Here is a 17,461-nt window from a genome sequence, read left to right as displayed (position 1 = left end):
ATATCACAATTAAAAAGTTACTGTGCTGTACAACTAAACTACGTTGCATTGACACCTCTAGTATGCGATATAAGAATATTTGACATTGTAATTTGTATCAGGGGACAGTCGGACTCATACTAGCAAGCGAAACTACAACCCAGGCAGCCTAACACACATCCATAAAATTAAAAACTACAAAATTATAAATTAATCAGAATGAAAGATCAACACCCTCTATCTTTAATTACCAATGCACACTGCTGAGACTTTGGAGGTTACTGGCATATTTGTAACAAAATAAAATATTAACTTTACGTTTATAAAAAGAAAAAAAAATCTAAACTAAACTGTTTTTATTCCTTTACAATAAAATACAAACCCATCATGAAGAAAACAACAACAACAACAACAACAACAACAACAACAACAACAAGGCAGAGATATACACAGAAGCTAGCTAGGTGTACAAATGTACATATATTACACCACGGCCCACATGCTTCCAAAGGTTTGCAACGCAGATGGTTTTGGCGAATCCTCTCGCACTTATTACCAAAACAAACCAAATACAGAAATTAAGACACGTAAACCATGTATACGACCAATATAATACTGATCAGACTGAGTTAATAAATGATGAAACTTAGACATGTTCAGTTGTTAACTCCCCACCTTTCTGCACCAACTTCTCCGCCCCGTTTTCCTTCTTCATCCCAGCAAGGCTGTTATTTTCTGGGACTGGCTTGTGTTTCTTTTTCTCCTTTTCCTTCTCCAGTTTCTCCTTGGGCTTTTTAGGCTTGTTGGAGGTAGACTGAAAGGCGCTGGGCGTGAAGACTTTATGGAGAGGTGTCTGGGTCGGCTGAGTTGAAGTGTTCGTCTTAATGGCATTGAAGCTCCATGTTGTTGGGCTGCCATAACTCTGTTTCTGGTGCTGCTGCTGCTGCTGGTGCTTCTCGACTGCACCAGCTCGACCTCCTTCTCCATTTAGTTTCTTGGGTTTAAGACTCTTCTCTTCGTTTCGGACTTTTTTGGGCGGCGGTGGGTGATGATCCCGGGAAGACTGCGGTATACTATCCGGCGCTCCTTTGGGTTCCTTGGATTTCTGGAGCGTGTTTTTGTCGGTGGCTGCAAAGTGGATGAAGCTCAGTGACTCCGCCATCTTTGGGCTTTCTCTATTTACTCTCTCTGCCTGCTACTCTGCTGTTCCAGCGAGAGGCGGAGCTACACCGCTATTGACAGGCAAGCCGAGCAGAGGCGGATCCAGCCCACGAACGACAAGCTGGAGCAGCAGTGGGAGGGGTAACGAGGCGATTGACGGGTTGCAGAAGAAGCGGGAAAGACCGCAATAAACAATTTACTGTAAAATGCTTGACACCACAATAGTGGTGTTATTATTCTGTACTAAGTTGGTACTACCAATGGAAAGGAAACATGCATTCATTCTTTCCGATGTATTTGAAATACACAAACATTATGTCTGATCAGCATTTTGTTGGTCTAGTTTTTATGGTCTCATATATTTGCACAATCAGTTTGAATATTAACACTTTAATGATAAAATATTATATTTTTATTTTTAAATTATATTGAAAAAATCGGTTTTATTTTTTGTAATAAAACCAAGATCTTTATCTTCTGTACCATTTATTACATACTTGCACAGATAGGTACCTTGTCTTAATTGTGGTTAAAATACCTTTAATGCATATAGGACACAAAATATTTTATTTCCAATTACATATAATGCAATTCCCTGCTCTATCTTTTCCAGCTGTATGAAAGTAAACAGGACGTGAGCTGTCAACCAGATTCCATATGCTTGGCTAAATAAATCTTAACGTATTCACAATAAAACATACTCACATCAAATATCTTCCTTACTGCCCTTTTTCTGCACTATTAAGTTAGGTGATTATTTTGAACACTACTGAGGACAATGACTTTAAGTGAAAACAAATTAGCTATGCTTGTGTGACAAGGGGGGGGGGGGGCTTTTCAAGAGGTGATGTCTTTGATGTTGTTCTACCAATTGAACAGTCTTGTTTACATTCCAAGTTCACTGCCATTTGAATGTGGTTCTTTCTTGTATCAAATCATTTTCAATTTCAATGATGCTGTTGACAGAGGTGAAAGTAAGCCGGTAAGGCCTGGTACTGTGTACCTGCAAAATATTTTGTCAAGTTACTTTTATATTTCGACTTATCAAAACGTTAGGTTAGGGCAGGGTCTACCACATTAATGCGGTAGAACCTGGCGAAAGTATGTCATGTAGCCCAGCTAGCCAAAGTACAATATCGGACAGCATTGCCCCTCTGAAGAGGTCCCAAGATGTAGCCAACCCTCTAGTGGAGTGTGCGGCTACCCTCCCAGGTGGGGGCAAGCCGACAATATCATACGCAGATGAGACTGTGTCCGCAATCCAATACAACAGACGCTGCTTTGAGAGGGGCTGTTCAAGGGTCCGTGTCCCTTGACAGACAAAGAGCTGGTCAGACTGACACAGAGCTCTTGTCCTATCCACGTAGCATCTCAATGCCCGCATTGGGCAGAGGAAATTCAATCTCTCATCCTCCCTTGAAAAAAAACAGGGGACGGATGGAAAGACTCCAGTTCCACAGACTGATTAATGTGGAAGGCTGTGATCACCTTGGGGAGGAAAGCAGGGTTGGTGCACAGTGACACCCTGCTGCCATCATCCCAAATACACATGCAGGAGCTGTGCATCGACAGTGGGAGCAGTGGTATAGGCGGGAAAGCGTACAAAAACGCTTTGGGCCATTCGTGCGCTAGGGCGTCGACGCTGACTGGACCGCCTAAACAATGGAGGGAGTACCACGGGGGGCAGTGTGTCATCTCCGCTGAGGCGAAGAATTTGACCTGCGCCCTCCCGAATCGTTCCCAAATGCGCTCCACTACCTGAGGGTGGAGTCGCCACTCTGACGGAAGGGGACCCTCCCTCAAGAGGAGGTCCGCTGCCCAGTTCACCGCTCCGGGAATGTGCACCGCCCGCAGGGACAGCAAGTTCCTCTGAGCCGACATCAAAAGCCTGAAGGCAATGCGATGCAACCCCGGGAACCATTGTGTTGTCCTTCCAGACCAACACATATGTACCTCTTAGCACTGGGAGGAAATGGCGGAGAACAAGGGAGACTGCCTGCAACTCCAGCATGTTTATATGCAGGGACGTCCAGCGGTCCGACCAGGATCCGTGGACTCCTCTGTCTCCTCAGACTGCCCTCCAACCCAAGTTGAGCCACACATGCGAAGTAGACCCAGCTGAATGGCCGATATGGCTGCGGCCATCAGACCCAACAGTTTTTGGCACAATATGAGGGTGACCTGTGATCCCTGTCGAAACAGGGAGAGGCAACCGTGGATAGCTGCAACTCTGTCGTCTGACAGGTATGTGCACATCGTACTGGAGTCCAGCCGGAGCCCCAAGTAGGTTGTGCACTGCACCAGTGTAAGCTGACTCTGCGTCGTTGATGGTGGGGCCGAGCCTCACCAGACGGTGAGTCAGCATCTGGAACCTCCTTTCTTTTAAGAACCCATTGTGAAGCCTCAGGTCTAGGATTGGGTGAAAGCCGGTATCTTTTTTGGGCACCAGAAAGTAACCTCGAATAGTACCCCTCTCCTTGGGAGGTGGGGTCTACGAGACGAATGGCTTGCTTGCACAGCAAGGTGACCACTTCCTTCTGAAGTACCGAGGCCTGGAGAGGGTCTGTCACGAAAGTATTCATGATTCCTTGAAAGGGAGGAGGTCCCAAGTGGAACTGAAGCGCGTAACCGTTGTGCATGGTGGCGAGCACCCAGGTGTCTGAGGTGCAAGCACACCAGTACAGCAGCTGTTGTGCCGAAAAGGGGGTCTGAGGCCGCCAGCCTTCAGGGGCCTTGCTGGGGCTGCTGAGGTTGTGGTGGTGCAGTTTGGGGTGGCTGTCTAGGACGGTGGCCCTGGAAACGCCTCCTGGGACGCTGGTGTGTGGGCTGGCCACGTCCTGTGTTCCCTCTGCCTGCTGGGAGGGGCTGGTTGTTCACTGCTGGTGTGCCCTGTAGGCAATGCCTTAGGTCACCCAACGGAGCCATGGGGACTGGAACTATCCTGGTGACAGTCTGCGTCGGAGGAGCTCGCCAGCGGTTCGACCTGCCCCACGTGGGAGCGCGGGGAGGGAGCAACGTCGCTACTTTCTACGTTCCCGGTGGGATCTCTGCAGGATCTCCTCCATAGCTGGCCCAAAGGTGTGTCCAAGGGACATAGACGCGTTGGGGATGTCCAGCAGGGGGTCCTGGGACAGGTCATGGAGGTGGGGCTCTGGGGCCCCAAGAGCCACCAACGACACGGAACTCACCCTCGTGGCCCTCTCCAACCTGTTCTTCTTCACCAGGGGCTTAAAAGCCACATAGATACTGCAGTCCAACTCCCTCTCGAGGTGGCATGCTGGACACCCAAGCACCGCACACAGAGGGTATGCTTATCCTCCTGCGGGATCTTAGCCTTGCAGGCCATATAGGGGTGGAACCCCGACTTGACAGACATCAGTTTGGTGTTCTGCATCGACTGAGCAGCGTGCACTGAACACCGCTTGCACTGTTGCAACGTGCGTTCAAGCACCGATTGTACTGTGTACCGTGCGACACAGTGTCCTACATTATTTTTTCTTTGTATTTAAAGTCCTTTCCCGCCTCCCGGCTTCTTAGTTGTCTGGTTATTTTTGATGTTTAAGCAAAACGTAGTGTTGTGAGTATTATAATGAAGACACCGACATATAGTGGTAATATAAGTAACTGTTGTATTTTAAAACTCCCGCTCAGCATGTCAACTGTCAACTCCACTTAAATAACATTCATATCTAGTCACGTCATGTACTGTTTGTAAGACTATATACATACGTTACAGACATATAACAATCACTAGCTGGAAACCAGTCTACTAGACTAGAGTCACTACATTACACAAAGAACTCGAAGTCACTCAGGTCCCATTCACGTGACACACTATGACAGAGGGGTGATCGCCATGGTAACCGTCACTCTTGCAGCGAGCAATGCTGACTGCGAAAGGGGGTTCGGCATACCTGTCAACATTGAGGGAGCTTTTGTCAACTGAAATTTTCTAAGATAAAAGCATACAACTATTCCACTATAATTTGGTAGAATGGTAGACTGTGATACGCTGATTCTTTTTATTGCTTTTGAAAAGGAAAAATATCAAACAGAAAAACAATCATGAGATGCTTCACGGAAGCATCTCAGGACGCTGTTACGGAAGCGTCCTAGTGGCAATTTCTAAAGATGTTTAATTGTTTGACTATTATTGTGTTAAATACTGTGGCTTTTAACATAACAGCCCAGAACCAAAAGTTACTCTAGCAGTCATTAGTTTAAAAAAAGAAAGTGATTAACTTCTGACATCACATCCCAGGTCAGGCTTAATAAAACACTGACCAGTTCTGCCCAGTGGACAATAAAGCCCTCATTCTGCAGTTTTAGTTTTATTGTGCACAGTCATTATTTGTATTCTATTGTATTTCATTGAGGTCTACAAATTTGGCAATATGGTGCTGGTAGCAAATAAATAAATGAGTGACCTGAGTAATCATGGTAACAAAAACACAGGTCTGGTCACAAGACCATCAAGAAGAAAGACATTATAAATTAAGAGACATGTGCAATTAAAATGTTTGGCAACACATTTAAAAAAAAAAATTAAAACCACACAATGCTGAATTGCAATAGAGGACACATAGTATTGAGTCCCTTAGTGACGGAAGCACAAATGCTCAGACTACTGCTCTCCAAGACCCTTTCTTGGTCTACCAAAGCCATGTTTCCACTACCCTGTGTTGTACTGCACAACAAACAAAAGTGCATTACAAACACTGGCACTTATATTAACTTTAAATTGATTCACTCAATCCAGTGGTACAAACCATGACATGGACTGTACTAATGTCTCCTGTTGGTCAGTCAGCCTTTTCCACTGTGGAATAACGAACATGCAGTGTGTGAACATCAGTATGAAAATATGCTGGGTCAGGCTTGTTTCCTTTGAAGACTGATGAGAATAAAACACTCACTTTGTACTCACTTAAAATTGTTTTACTGACAGGTCAATAGTTTTTGTAAAATACAGGTCCTTTTGAAGATACATTGAAAAAAAGAAGTGTTATAGATTCCCACAAACTGTGCTGAGTGACTTGCGTGTTAACAGCGGTACATACTGTCCCAAGGCACATGTGAGGCTCCAAAGCTAGTGGTACATCGGAGCATGGCTGATGAATAAAACAGCACATCATATAAAAATAACCTTTTGAATACAATTTACAAAATGTATTACAATCTTTAACCCATGATATCTTGGGAGCTGGCTGCTTCATATCAAGCAGTTCATAAAAATGTAAAAAAAAAAAAAAAAAAAGAAAACTTTCAAAAAATATTCTCTAAAAACAGCAGGGCAAATAATTCACAAAACAATGGTATACAAAGGTTTTAGATCATGCAGATACTTGCATCTTCTGTTAAGAATATTTTATGACTGTAAATTAATCAAATTATATATTGCCCTATATACATATATAAAACAAGGCATAAAAAGCTATCAAGTTAAAGAGTAGTCCACTGTCCCTAATAATAATAATAATAATAATAATAATAATAATAATAATAATCTTCCCATATTATAAACACACGTCTACAAGCACTGTAACAGAGTAAAAAAATAAGGCCAGAACAGAATACATTTTTTTTTCTTTTCTTTTTTTTTTTTTTAATAATAATAAAAAAATCTAAGTTTATAATACTTTAACTAAAAGTTAAATAAGGCAGGTAAATGGTCCCAGCAAAACAGAAATTAACAATTTTAGCAACAGAATTCACACACCTGGCAAACAATAGATGTACAGACAGACAATGTACCATTGTTATCAAGAACAACTATGTTGCTTGAGATTGTTAGTACAAACAAAAAAAACAATAAGAGGATTGTGCTGTGGAATATGTTGTGTCTATTCTAATACACAGTGGCACTTGATGGAAATGAAGAACGCTGCAGTATTACGGTCCATGTTATCTTCTGATCCATCATGTCCATTCTGAAGGAACATCCCTGGGGCCCCTTGGTTTTGTACAGCGGTTACTGAAGCCTGAAAATGAGAGTAAAATGTTAGGAAATACAGTATTTCTATTCCTGTGTCAGTTTTGAGAGGGTAGTTGTTTGAGACTTAAGATCTAACTGACTTTGTTAAAGGACTGATGGCAGATTCATTTGACAAGAATTCTTCTTTTCTGGAGAACCTACTAGATATTTTGGTCTGTTCTCCAGAATGATTTCGGGAAGTATTCATTAACAAAAGGTCACATATATATCCCCAGAGCATTTGAAACCCCTTCAATCATCTGTCCTCCTGGCTGCCCATGGTAGCCCCACACCCCACTGACAGTGTCTTTTTCGTGTGTCCAATCCTTGTATATCTATGAAAAACAATATATAAAAGGATAGATTTGCATACCTAGGTCAGTGCTTTCGGCCGAGATTCCTCTCTGTGATACAGAGTCTCCCCTGGCATTGGCTGTGTTCTCTTGTGCAACACAATTTATCTGGTTTCTATTATCTCCTAGACCGAGATCATCTACAAAACAGAGACTAGTTGGTTCATCTATTAGAGACAAATGTTTTAACATAAAAACATACTGGCTTCAAGAAAGCCAACCAACCAACCAGCACTTGAATGAATGTTTACTTTGAACTTTAGGGGCTCACACACAGTTTTTAAAGGTTTTAAAAGATTTGAGCAGCATTGTAGAATACGTAAAAGACCCCTTGGATATGTTTTTTTTTTATTCTTTAGTTGTTGTTTTGATCAAATGTACACAGAAAAGAGACTCTAGAAAAACTTACCATTTTCTGTACTACTAGCTGTTTTCCTACTCTGTGAAAGATAAAATAAGAATAGTTAAGTAAGTTTGAAGTACCATTAGGAGTTGCTAAATGTAACTAAACTGAACACTTCAGATTACCTTACTCCTGATCACAGACTGGTGCAATTCTTCAGTCGATTTCTGTGGAAACCCACTCCACTCTGCAGAATGACTTGGAGCAAGTGTTTTTTGGGTTAAAGAATCTGCATTAAAATAAATAAAATAAAATAAATCATGGAACAGCAACTCTTTGTACAATGGTGCTCTGTTTATTTTTTTCTTTTGGAATAAAACAACCAAAAAATGGACTTTTCAGTCAGCTAATCAATTTACAGCTACACTGAGAGCTGCTCTTTTCAGTCAGAGCCTGCTGATGAAACATGGACCAACATACCCTACCCCTGCATTTAAAATACTGTATTTGATTGCCAGTATAGGTTTTAAATCGCAGTGAGATACAGTGCATATGAACCCAACTAAGTCAGCATATAATGTTTTTTAAATCAATAATCCCAGAGGGTATTTCCTCAAACAGCACAAGATAAATAGTTTTGCCATTCTCAGGTGTTATTTCTGCTTCCTAACAAATATTTGTAAAAAATAAAATGTTTATTTAATTAAATATATTTAATCATTCATCTGACAGTTTTAGAAACAAGGTACTTAACTGAAAATTAGCAACCGCATTCAGCTTATTTTAACTAAGGCAAGCTAAGGCAATCATTTTATGTCTAGTCCACTAGAGGGAGCTATGAATTTGAATGATTTTTATTATCCAAAGATGTGTTTTTATTATTATTTGTTTATTTCGCAGACGCCTTTATCCAAGGAGACTTACAGAGACTAGGGTGTGTGAACTATGCATCAGCTGCAGTGTCACTTACAACAATGTCTCATCCAAAAGACGGAGCACAAGGAGGTTAAGTGACTTGCTCAGGGTCACACTGAGTCAGTGAGTGAGCCGGGATTTGAACCAGGGATCTCCTGGTTACAAGCCCTTTTCTTTAACCACAGTACCACACAGCCTCCTTATTCACTGTATATTACTGTGTCTGCACTCATGCTTATTTGGCTTTTAAAATAGTCACCAGCATATTTTACCTTTATGACCGTCTCTGGAGAAAGCCTAAACAAGAGAGAATTGTTGTCTTGAGTAGGTCTTTTCTTTCCAATTCAAAACAGTGTTTGTCAGATTTTTCATTACATTTCATTTACTCACCATTAACTAATGTGCTTAATAATTCCCTTTTTTTTTTTTGCGATGCAACGTAACTGTGTTCACTTTCTTGGGGTTTTTCATAATCCTTGACCAGGCATATAAAATTAAACAAACATTCATTCATAATGTGTAGACTGTATTTTGCTATTTATACAAGATACACATTAAAACTGATAAAGCTAATTTTGTGTTGTACATCTAACACTTGCAAAAAGTACAGCTATGAGATGAGAGATGGGGTGGCTCACCAAGATCACTTGCCAGACAACGAGATTCAGGGGTTCTTGCAGGCAGAGGGGGAGGAGAGTCTTCACTGTTATCAGAACCTGAGACAAAACAGAGCAGATATTATTACTGATGGGTGAACAAATCACAGAAGCCACAATTTAAAGCATGACATCTACAGCCAAGGTCCACTGCATTTTACAGTTTTAAGATGGAAAAGAATAGTTTGCAAACACAATCTGTCCAATGCCTGACTGGATAAATCACGTAAGCCAACTTTAATTCAGATAAAATGATAAATTAGAAGCAGCAATCTCAAAACGGACAGCATCACTGTGAACAGAATACCATAGATTCTTCCCAGACCATGGCAATTACTGTAAACCACTTCATATGTGTGACCTCTTTTTAAACAATGAAACTGTTTTCTGTAGTGCAGTATACAGGACAATTAAATTTGAATTCAGCCATTTAAAATTAGCAGATAAAGCAAAAATGTAGACATTGACAAAGACTATTGTTGAAACATTTATCCATATATCAGTATTATGGGAGTGTTTTAATGGCAATGGTGATGCATAGAGAATATAAGGACCACTGTACTCTATAGGCTGAAGAACTGAACTTAAGATACAGGCAAGATCTCATATTTGAAGCTCCGATATTAGGTACAGTAATCCATCGCTTATCCGCCCGTCACTTATTCGCCATGATCAATCTCTTCAGCAACGTTAGTTTATTATTGAACAGAGAAGATTAGTTCAGAGATTGTAGATCCTACCAAAGTTTTCGTAAACTGTGTTCCGTGCGCAACCATTGCTGGTAGTGTCATGAGAGCTGTTCAGTGTGTTTATGTAAATAAATCCTGTTTGCCTGCAGGGCGTATCAACTTCAACCTCTTGTCACTCACCCTGATCTCCTGCCTGTCACTCAGCAGCGAATGCACACACCCACATGGCAGACAGCTACTCTGTCACAAGAATTAATACCCAGTATCTTTCTAAACAAGGGATTTAGGGGAGCTCCCTAATAAAACCTGAATCTCAAAACAATAATTGTGTGAATATAGTAATTGTTACAGCTGTGTATAATGGTATTTAAAACAGGATTACATATCCGCCCTTACTCTGGTTACACCGCAGTCGGATACGCAACGGATTACTGTATATGCTGCACCACAAATACCTTGTCTTGTCTATTTTTCTTATGGTTTCCTAATTTGTTTTCGCTCATGTCACCAAGTTCAAAATAATTGCCTGTTCATACAATGCCTCTCTCTCAAAAATCTTCACAAAATCTGGGCAGAATATACAACGAGTATCTGCCAGTATAAAGAGTAGGTAAGTGAAGCAAAAAAATCAACCATTAAACAGAGAAAAGGAGACAAAGAGAGGAGTACATGAAAGAAAGAAAACAAACTAGTACACATTAGGAAAAATCACTATACAGGAAGGAATAACCACACACCAAAGATAGAATTTATTTAAAGTCTGACGGGGAAAGGCAGCTTTATTTTCTCCATTGTTGGAACCCTGTTTAGTTTTCTCCTTAGGAGCTGGTTACAACACTGTAAAATCAAGGATAAAATAAAACAACCTTATACAGCAAGGTTGCTTTTGTTTTCACTGATAAGCCTCGCTTCTCCAAACCATCATGATCCAGGTAGTTGTATTTCAGACCGTTCAAGTTTTACTGCAAGTAGGTTTTGGTTTGGGATACCCTTTACTCTGGCATGGTGCCTAGACTTAATCCACAACAAATCACCCAGTATATAATCGCTCTGTGTCAGTTATTGTAAGGCAATAATAATAATAATAATAATAATAATAATAATAATAATAATTTTTATTAAGACAAAGCCAAATTATAAAAACATCTGTTGCTGTTAACCTTAAGATCTACATTTTGTTTAGAATATCCTGCTGTACTTTACATTGTGCCAATAAATACTGCACTGTAGTACAAAAGTATTAATTGCCTGAAGCAAACTATTATTATTTAAAATATTTTGATTGGCAAGTATTTTAATTTATCATGGTGCCATCAACTGACCAGTACCATGATAAACAGTTTAAGGAAATGTTAAAGTTCTTCTAAAACAGGGCATACAGATTAGTGATGCTATACAAATACAAAATTACACCGTATATAAATCCGTATCAAACTTATGTGCCAAAAAATGTGTAAGTGTTCTTTCAGCCTACTATTTTTTCATTTGTAGTTATTGAAAAGATATCTATGCAAAACAAACAAACAAACAAACACTTGAAAAGTGACATTTAGAACAAATGTATCTAATAGCTCTACTAAAAAATGAAATAAAAATAAAATACAAAAATAAAAAAAGCATAGGTAATTCACCATAAACAAATAACTTCTAGAAGGCAGTTGGAAACAATACAGTGTATGTGCAGTCCTTTTTGGATACAGAGCTATTCAAAAAGGCATTACTTTGCCAAGCTTATTTAGATTACTAACTTTGGTATATAGATTCAGACTACTGAAATATGTTACTAGATGGTAACCTGTCATTACAGCCTGGTCTAGAAGCCAGAAGATACTGGCTTTAAATCCCAGCTCAGTAAGTCTCGACCCTTTTTGTGCCAGATTCCCACCCAGCTACAAAAATAGTTTAAGCAGTAAAATAATTTATATGAAAAAAAAAAATTAACACACAGAAGAGAGGCAAGATTCAAAATTGGTCTCAAGCACCATTTCAGAAAAAAAACACCACATAAAAAATAAACAACTTCACACTTAATTTAAGGGTGTGTCTAATAGTCATTTATAATAAAGTTGTTTCTTACTAGTTTTAGAATAAGATTTAATTTCCATTGAAACAAAATTAGCTAATACTGATTTGGAGGGGGGAAAAGGCATTAAGAATCTTGTCTTCTTTGCTATTATAATTTTTTTAATTTATAAGCCAGGGTTAATAAGCTCTCTTTGTTACATACAGATATATAAAAATCATATTTAATAAAACACAGACATACTTGTTGATGTTTCCGTACTGAGCGAACTTGATGGTTTTTGGGTAGCGATAGACATAGAGGTTACTTTTCTAGCTGTAACATTTTCCCCAGTAGTGGCAGCTGACACAGTGGCACTTGCGGTTGAAATACTGGATAGGTTTTTGGTTTTTATGGCTCTCTCAGAGTCCCTCCCATCAACTTCAGAGTCAGAGTTATCGGAGTGGAGAGGGTTGCTAAAACTAAGTGCCATTCTGGTTGGCGGGGTTTGGGCACACTGTCGATTGCTGGTATTTGTGGAGACTGCCTGCAAGGCAGGTTCTGCTGCGAGTGCAATAGTTTTAGGGACCTGGCTAGGAATACTGGAAGACTTCTCTTCAGCAGACACTGGAGAAGAGGACGGTGCCTTTTCGGGGCTCGGTACAGACCACGCAGCATGTCCTTTCTCTTTAAGGGGAAGGTGGTTGGGCCTCGGGGGAGGGTCAGATCCTGCGTGCCTCTGACCCACAGTCTGCAAGCTCCCTTTGTCAGGCCCTAAGCAATCTGAACAGAGGTTCTGCAGGGGCTCAGGGGCTGAATCTGCAGAAAATGAACCACAACTGGACTCCATGACAGAGTAGGATTTGGCCTTAATTGCCTGTCCCCTGTGCAGCATGCTGTTCCCATCAAAGCTTTTTGGCCCCTCCTGAAGAGGCACCTTCTTGATCTCAATACTCAGCTTTCGCTCAAGTTTTTTCTCAAAGGGCTCTATGTGAGCTGGGTAGGTCTCCATCTTTGAGCCTGGCTTTGTGGGTTTATTGTAGTTTTTGTTGTGGTCGGTGGCTTGGCTCGACGCCAGATCGTGCAACACCGGCTTGGGGTGGTATCGGTCGCTGTCCTGCCACACTTTAGTCACAGTGGGGAAGGCAGACGGAGGAGAAGGTGTCAGGATAGGAGGGACAGGGCGAGGCTCTGGAGGCTGCAGGATCTCTTCCTTGGCATCCCCTTCAACAAGGCAACTGAAAAAAAAAAACACATAAAAATTAGCATAAATGTAGTAGCCATAGATGTGTGTGGCAGATTATCCCACCCTTTATATATATTTGTTTATTATTAGTTATTGTTATGATTATGTATATATGACGGTGAAAAGCCAATGTATTTGTGTTGTATTATTGTGAGGCAGGACGAGCAAGGTGCCATTCGCCATGTTATTGTTTGTATTTGAATTACCTCGTAAGAATGCGTGACTGTCAGCTACCAATTGTTTAACTGGCTGGCAGTCACGCAGACTTAGTAAATCCGTGCATAATGCGACCGAGGGATAATATAATAATTGATAGCTAGTTAGTCCCTCGGTCACAAATATAAAAAGATCTGAAGGTTGGCTTTACAGGAGAGGAGTGTTCGTAAGTGGAGAAAGAGAGTGGAGAAAGGAGCTAAAAGATAAAAGATAAGTTTTGCAACCAGCATACTACTTGTTACTGTTTGTTTGTTTAGCCAACATGCCTTTTTGTTTGAAAGTGTCTTTTGTTGTGTTATTAATAAACTATTAATATAATGTTTTGCCCCGCCATTACTTGTTTTGGTTTCATTTCCCTGGTCTGACGTCACCCCTGCAGCCATCCTATTCACTAAGTGGTTCAGGTTTGATTTTCCAAAATAAAAATAAATAAAACAAAAGGCTCCAACAGGGCCTAATGACAATGCAGCTCTGTGTATTTGTTTTGTTGCCAATTTTTTTTTTATCCTGGTTTTTCTCCCCAATTTAGCATGCCCAAATATTATCTGTATCCTCGGCTCACCGCTCGCAACCCCCCCCCCCCCCCCCCCGCCGACTCGGGAAACAGAGGCTGGAACACGCATCCTCCGAAACGTGCTCCTGCCAAGCCGTCATTTTTTGCACTGCAGATCCACAGCAATGCCACGAACCTGGATTTGAACCTGCGATCTCCAGGCTATAGGGCACATCCTGCACTCCGCGTAGAGCGCCTTTACTGGATGCGCCACTCGGGAGACCCTGTGTATTTGTTTTGCAAAAAGTTTGTGTTTAAATAAATAAATAAATAAATAAATACTGATTTTATTATATTCTTATTGGACATAAAATCATATTTAATAAATCACATATATATTAACTGCAGGTTCCAGTGTAAACTTGGTGGATTTCAGGTAATACCATCAACAGAATTTCAGCTCCTAATACTGCAAAGGCTTTCACATTTCTTTCAATAAAAAAAATACACTTTTCAATCAAGACCAAGATATGCCTTTGATTAAGGGCATATACCTTTGATTAAGGGCAGGGTGCATCAAATCAACATGGGACCTCAATTCTCAAGGCATGACTTTCAAAAAACAAGTCAAGCAGAAAGAGATAATCTGTGTTACATTACTGAAGGCACTTGAACTACTTGACTTGTATCTTGTAAGTTTTGCCTTATAATCTACGATTGAGTGATTTAAAAAAAAAAAAAAAACCCTCTCTCAACAGGAACCAGTAAAACATAAAACTAAAGTCAGTAAAGTGAACAAAATCAGGTCTATTATGATCTTGCAAGAAAATTGCCGAAGCATTTCGTGCATACGTATGCTTTATGGAGGCAGAGTCACACACATTGTTTTGGGAGGTGACCGTCGTTATAAAAAGTCAAGAACTTAAATCCTATATGAAAGTAAATATTAAAAAAGAAAATACCATTGACAACCATCAGGTGGCAAACTAGATATCGATAAGGTCCATTAAAAAATATCTATCAGAATGCAACACAAAGACCTACCATCACCTAAAACTGCATGCCTGTAAATTCAAGTACGATCCCATGAGAACCTAGTTCCAATACATCATTTGAAAATAAATGAAATATTCTACCTTTATTGCAAACTCATTTTCTGTGAATATTTGTTTGATGCGTTTAACACTAGAAGCCCCGCGGCGGTCATTTTGGCGTTTTTTGGTTTTAAAATGTAATTTTCTCCAGTCGTGTAACACATATGGGGCTGTGCCTTCATGTACCGTTCTGTCCATATGTATTAAATATTCTCATAAAGCATGAAACACGGGAGTGCAGAAATAAAGGAGATATATTACATTATACCTAAAAGCCCCGGGAGCAGTCACATTGACAGCCACACAGAAAACAATTGTATTTTGATTATACAGAACGGTATTCTACTTTATTATTTTTATTTACCAGTCCACAATGTGTTTAGCTGTAATCAGATTAGTCTCTACTCTCTACCTCAGTGAATGACTGACAGTCTATTGTTTTTCAATCAGCCTTTTGAAAGGCTGGTGCCTGCTTGCCAGCTGCGCTGCTTTGGTCAGTCAATTAGCATCGGGACTAGTGAAAATAAATACCAGAGACCGTAGAGCTTTACAACGCAACAAAATATGAAATTGATGTTTGGATCAGATGGCACTGAAGTATTCCGTGAAAGCTGGCACCCGATGGAGGCCTGTTCAGGTGTTTTACAATGTATTGGGCACTTTACAAAGAATGCACGGAGCAGAATTTACCAAGGAGAGAATATATTTTACAGTTAGCACAGGAACTTCGCAAGAAGCATTTGGAACAAGGAGAAACTGCCAAGCGTGTACCCACAGCTGAAGCTGGCAACCCCGCTGAGAGCCGCCAATGCAGGTTGGCAAGTGCAATAAAAATAAAAGTTTGAACTGCTGTGCCGTGTGCAGAAAGGCGGCGTGGAGAAGCGCATTATCTTACTCAAGGTAAAGGAATACCATTGTCAAAAAACCAAGAAAAAAAGAAAAATAAATTACTTTTTTTTTTTATAACTTCTTGTGCTGTGCGCTTCTGTGAAACATTTTCTTCTAAGTTTATCTACGTTGTTCAGTTGCTTTTGCCCATCTGATAATAAACCGATTGCTGCTGAAAAGTTAAAAATGTATTGCTATCATTTCAGTTTTATAAATATGCATGTTGTAAACCAATGTCTGTTCAGATGTTTATTTACTTGTTTTGATTTGTAAAATAAATGTTCACGCGTGTGTGTGTGTGTGTGTATATATATATATATATATATATATATATATATGCTTCAGTTTTTCAGATGTTTATGTAACACTCAATATAAAAAAAATATATATTAAAAATAAAAAAAAAAACTGTTACATCCGACTGTTTCTCCGTTCGTTACACTATTTACAGTGTTTTGAATACAGCCGTCAGAAAAGACGGCTGCGGGGATTCTAGGTATGAGTATGAGTATATTATTATTATTATTATTATTATTTATTTCTTAGCCGACGCCCTTATCCAGGGCGACTTACAATTGTTACAAGATATCACATTATTTTTTACATACAATTACCCATTTATACAGTTGGGTTTTTTTTTTTTTTTTTTTACTGGAGCAATCTAGGTATATCTCCGGTCCTTCTAGTGTTAAACAATGTGAAGGTCTGGACTACAATGGAAAAAGAAATTGTCTGACTACTTGATCTCTCACTTCCAGGATGCTGAGGTAAGAAACATTAAAACTTTCATAATTAATTTTTTTGTATTCTTGTATAAAACTGAGACTATAAACCACAATGCAAGTAATGGAAATTAATTTTACCACCAGTAAAAGAAAAAAAAAATCCCCTATATAACTTATTGTGCAAAATATTGAAATTGAAAACAAAAAAAAACACACACAAGATAACATATTCTAGATAATTTGTGGACATGGAAGTGGAATTTATTCCATTATTTTTCGACATTTACATGCAGACAAATATCCAGAATACTGTCAATCTTGAGCATGTGCAATGGCAAAGGGAGTAATTTCCTGTTGGGTCCTTAATGTATTGTTTTTAATAAGTAAACACTACATAGATGATTTCAGTGAGGTTGCAACCTATTCCTTCCAATAACTTGGAAACGGTTTTTCATAAATCACCTACTGCTGAACAGTATCTGAAGTAGATCAAAAAGACAAAAGACGACAAAGTTCATGCCAACAATACAATTACAGTATTATTCATAACAGTGAGGGAGTTTAAAAGGTTTCTCTGGTAATCTTTTATACATGCTGTATTGCTATTTCGTATTGCAGGATCAACCTATTAGCTTTAGAAACACAGGACGTTTATTTGTAATTAACAGCAGTTGTCCCACCCAGAGGTTTTTTTTTTTGTTTTTTTTTTAAACCAACTAACCTGTAA

The 17,461-nt window shown here is 39.7% G+C and overlaps 2 protein-coding genes across 2 annotated transcripts in view; both read right to left on the bottom strand.

The window, feature by feature from the left end:
• LOC117415624 (lysine-specific demethylase RSBN1L-like) overlaps positions 1–1,260 on the bottom strand; it is a 48,700-nt gene extending 47,440 nt beyond the window's left edge. The window contains exon 1 of the mRNA XM_034026203.3: positions 655–1,260. Within this exon, the coding sequence (XP_033882094.1) occupies positions 655–1,141 (487 nt within the window). The 5' untranslated portion in view covers positions 1,142–1,260. The remainder of the gene's footprint in view (positions 1–654) is intronic.
• A 4,803-nt stretch (positions 1,261–6,063) lies between these two features.
• The window catches only part of LOC117416004 (tyrosine-protein phosphatase non-receptor type 12-like), a 53,932-nt gene continuing 42,534 nt past the window's right edge, over positions 6,064–17,461 (bottom strand). The window contains exons 13-18 of the mRNA XM_034027004.3: positions 12,337–13,310; positions 9,364–9,441; positions 7,996–8,099; positions 7,877–7,907; positions 7,488–7,607; positions 6,064–7,121 (exon numbers count right to left, since the gene is read on the bottom strand). Coding sequence (XP_033882895.2) covers positions 7,060–7,121; positions 7,488–7,607; positions 7,877–7,907; positions 7,996–8,099; positions 9,364–9,441; positions 12,337–13,310 — 1,369 coding nt within the window. The 3' untranslated portion in view covers positions 6,064–7,059. The remainder of the gene's footprint in view (positions 7,122–7,487; positions 7,608–7,876; positions 7,908–7,995; positions 8,100–9,363; positions 9,442–12,336; positions 13,311–17,461) is intronic.

The sequence above is a fragment of the Acipenser ruthenus genome, chromosome 7 (genome assembly GCF_902713425.1).
Source record: "Acipenser ruthenus chromosome 7, fAciRut3.2 maternal haplotype, whole genome shotgun sequence".
Lineage (NCBI taxonomy): Eukaryota > Metazoa > Chordata > Actinopteri > Acipenseriformes > Acipenseridae > Acipenser > Acipenser ruthenus.
The sequence above is the reverse complement of the archived record's forward strand: the minus strand, read 5'-3'. Positions and strand labels throughout refer to the sequence as shown.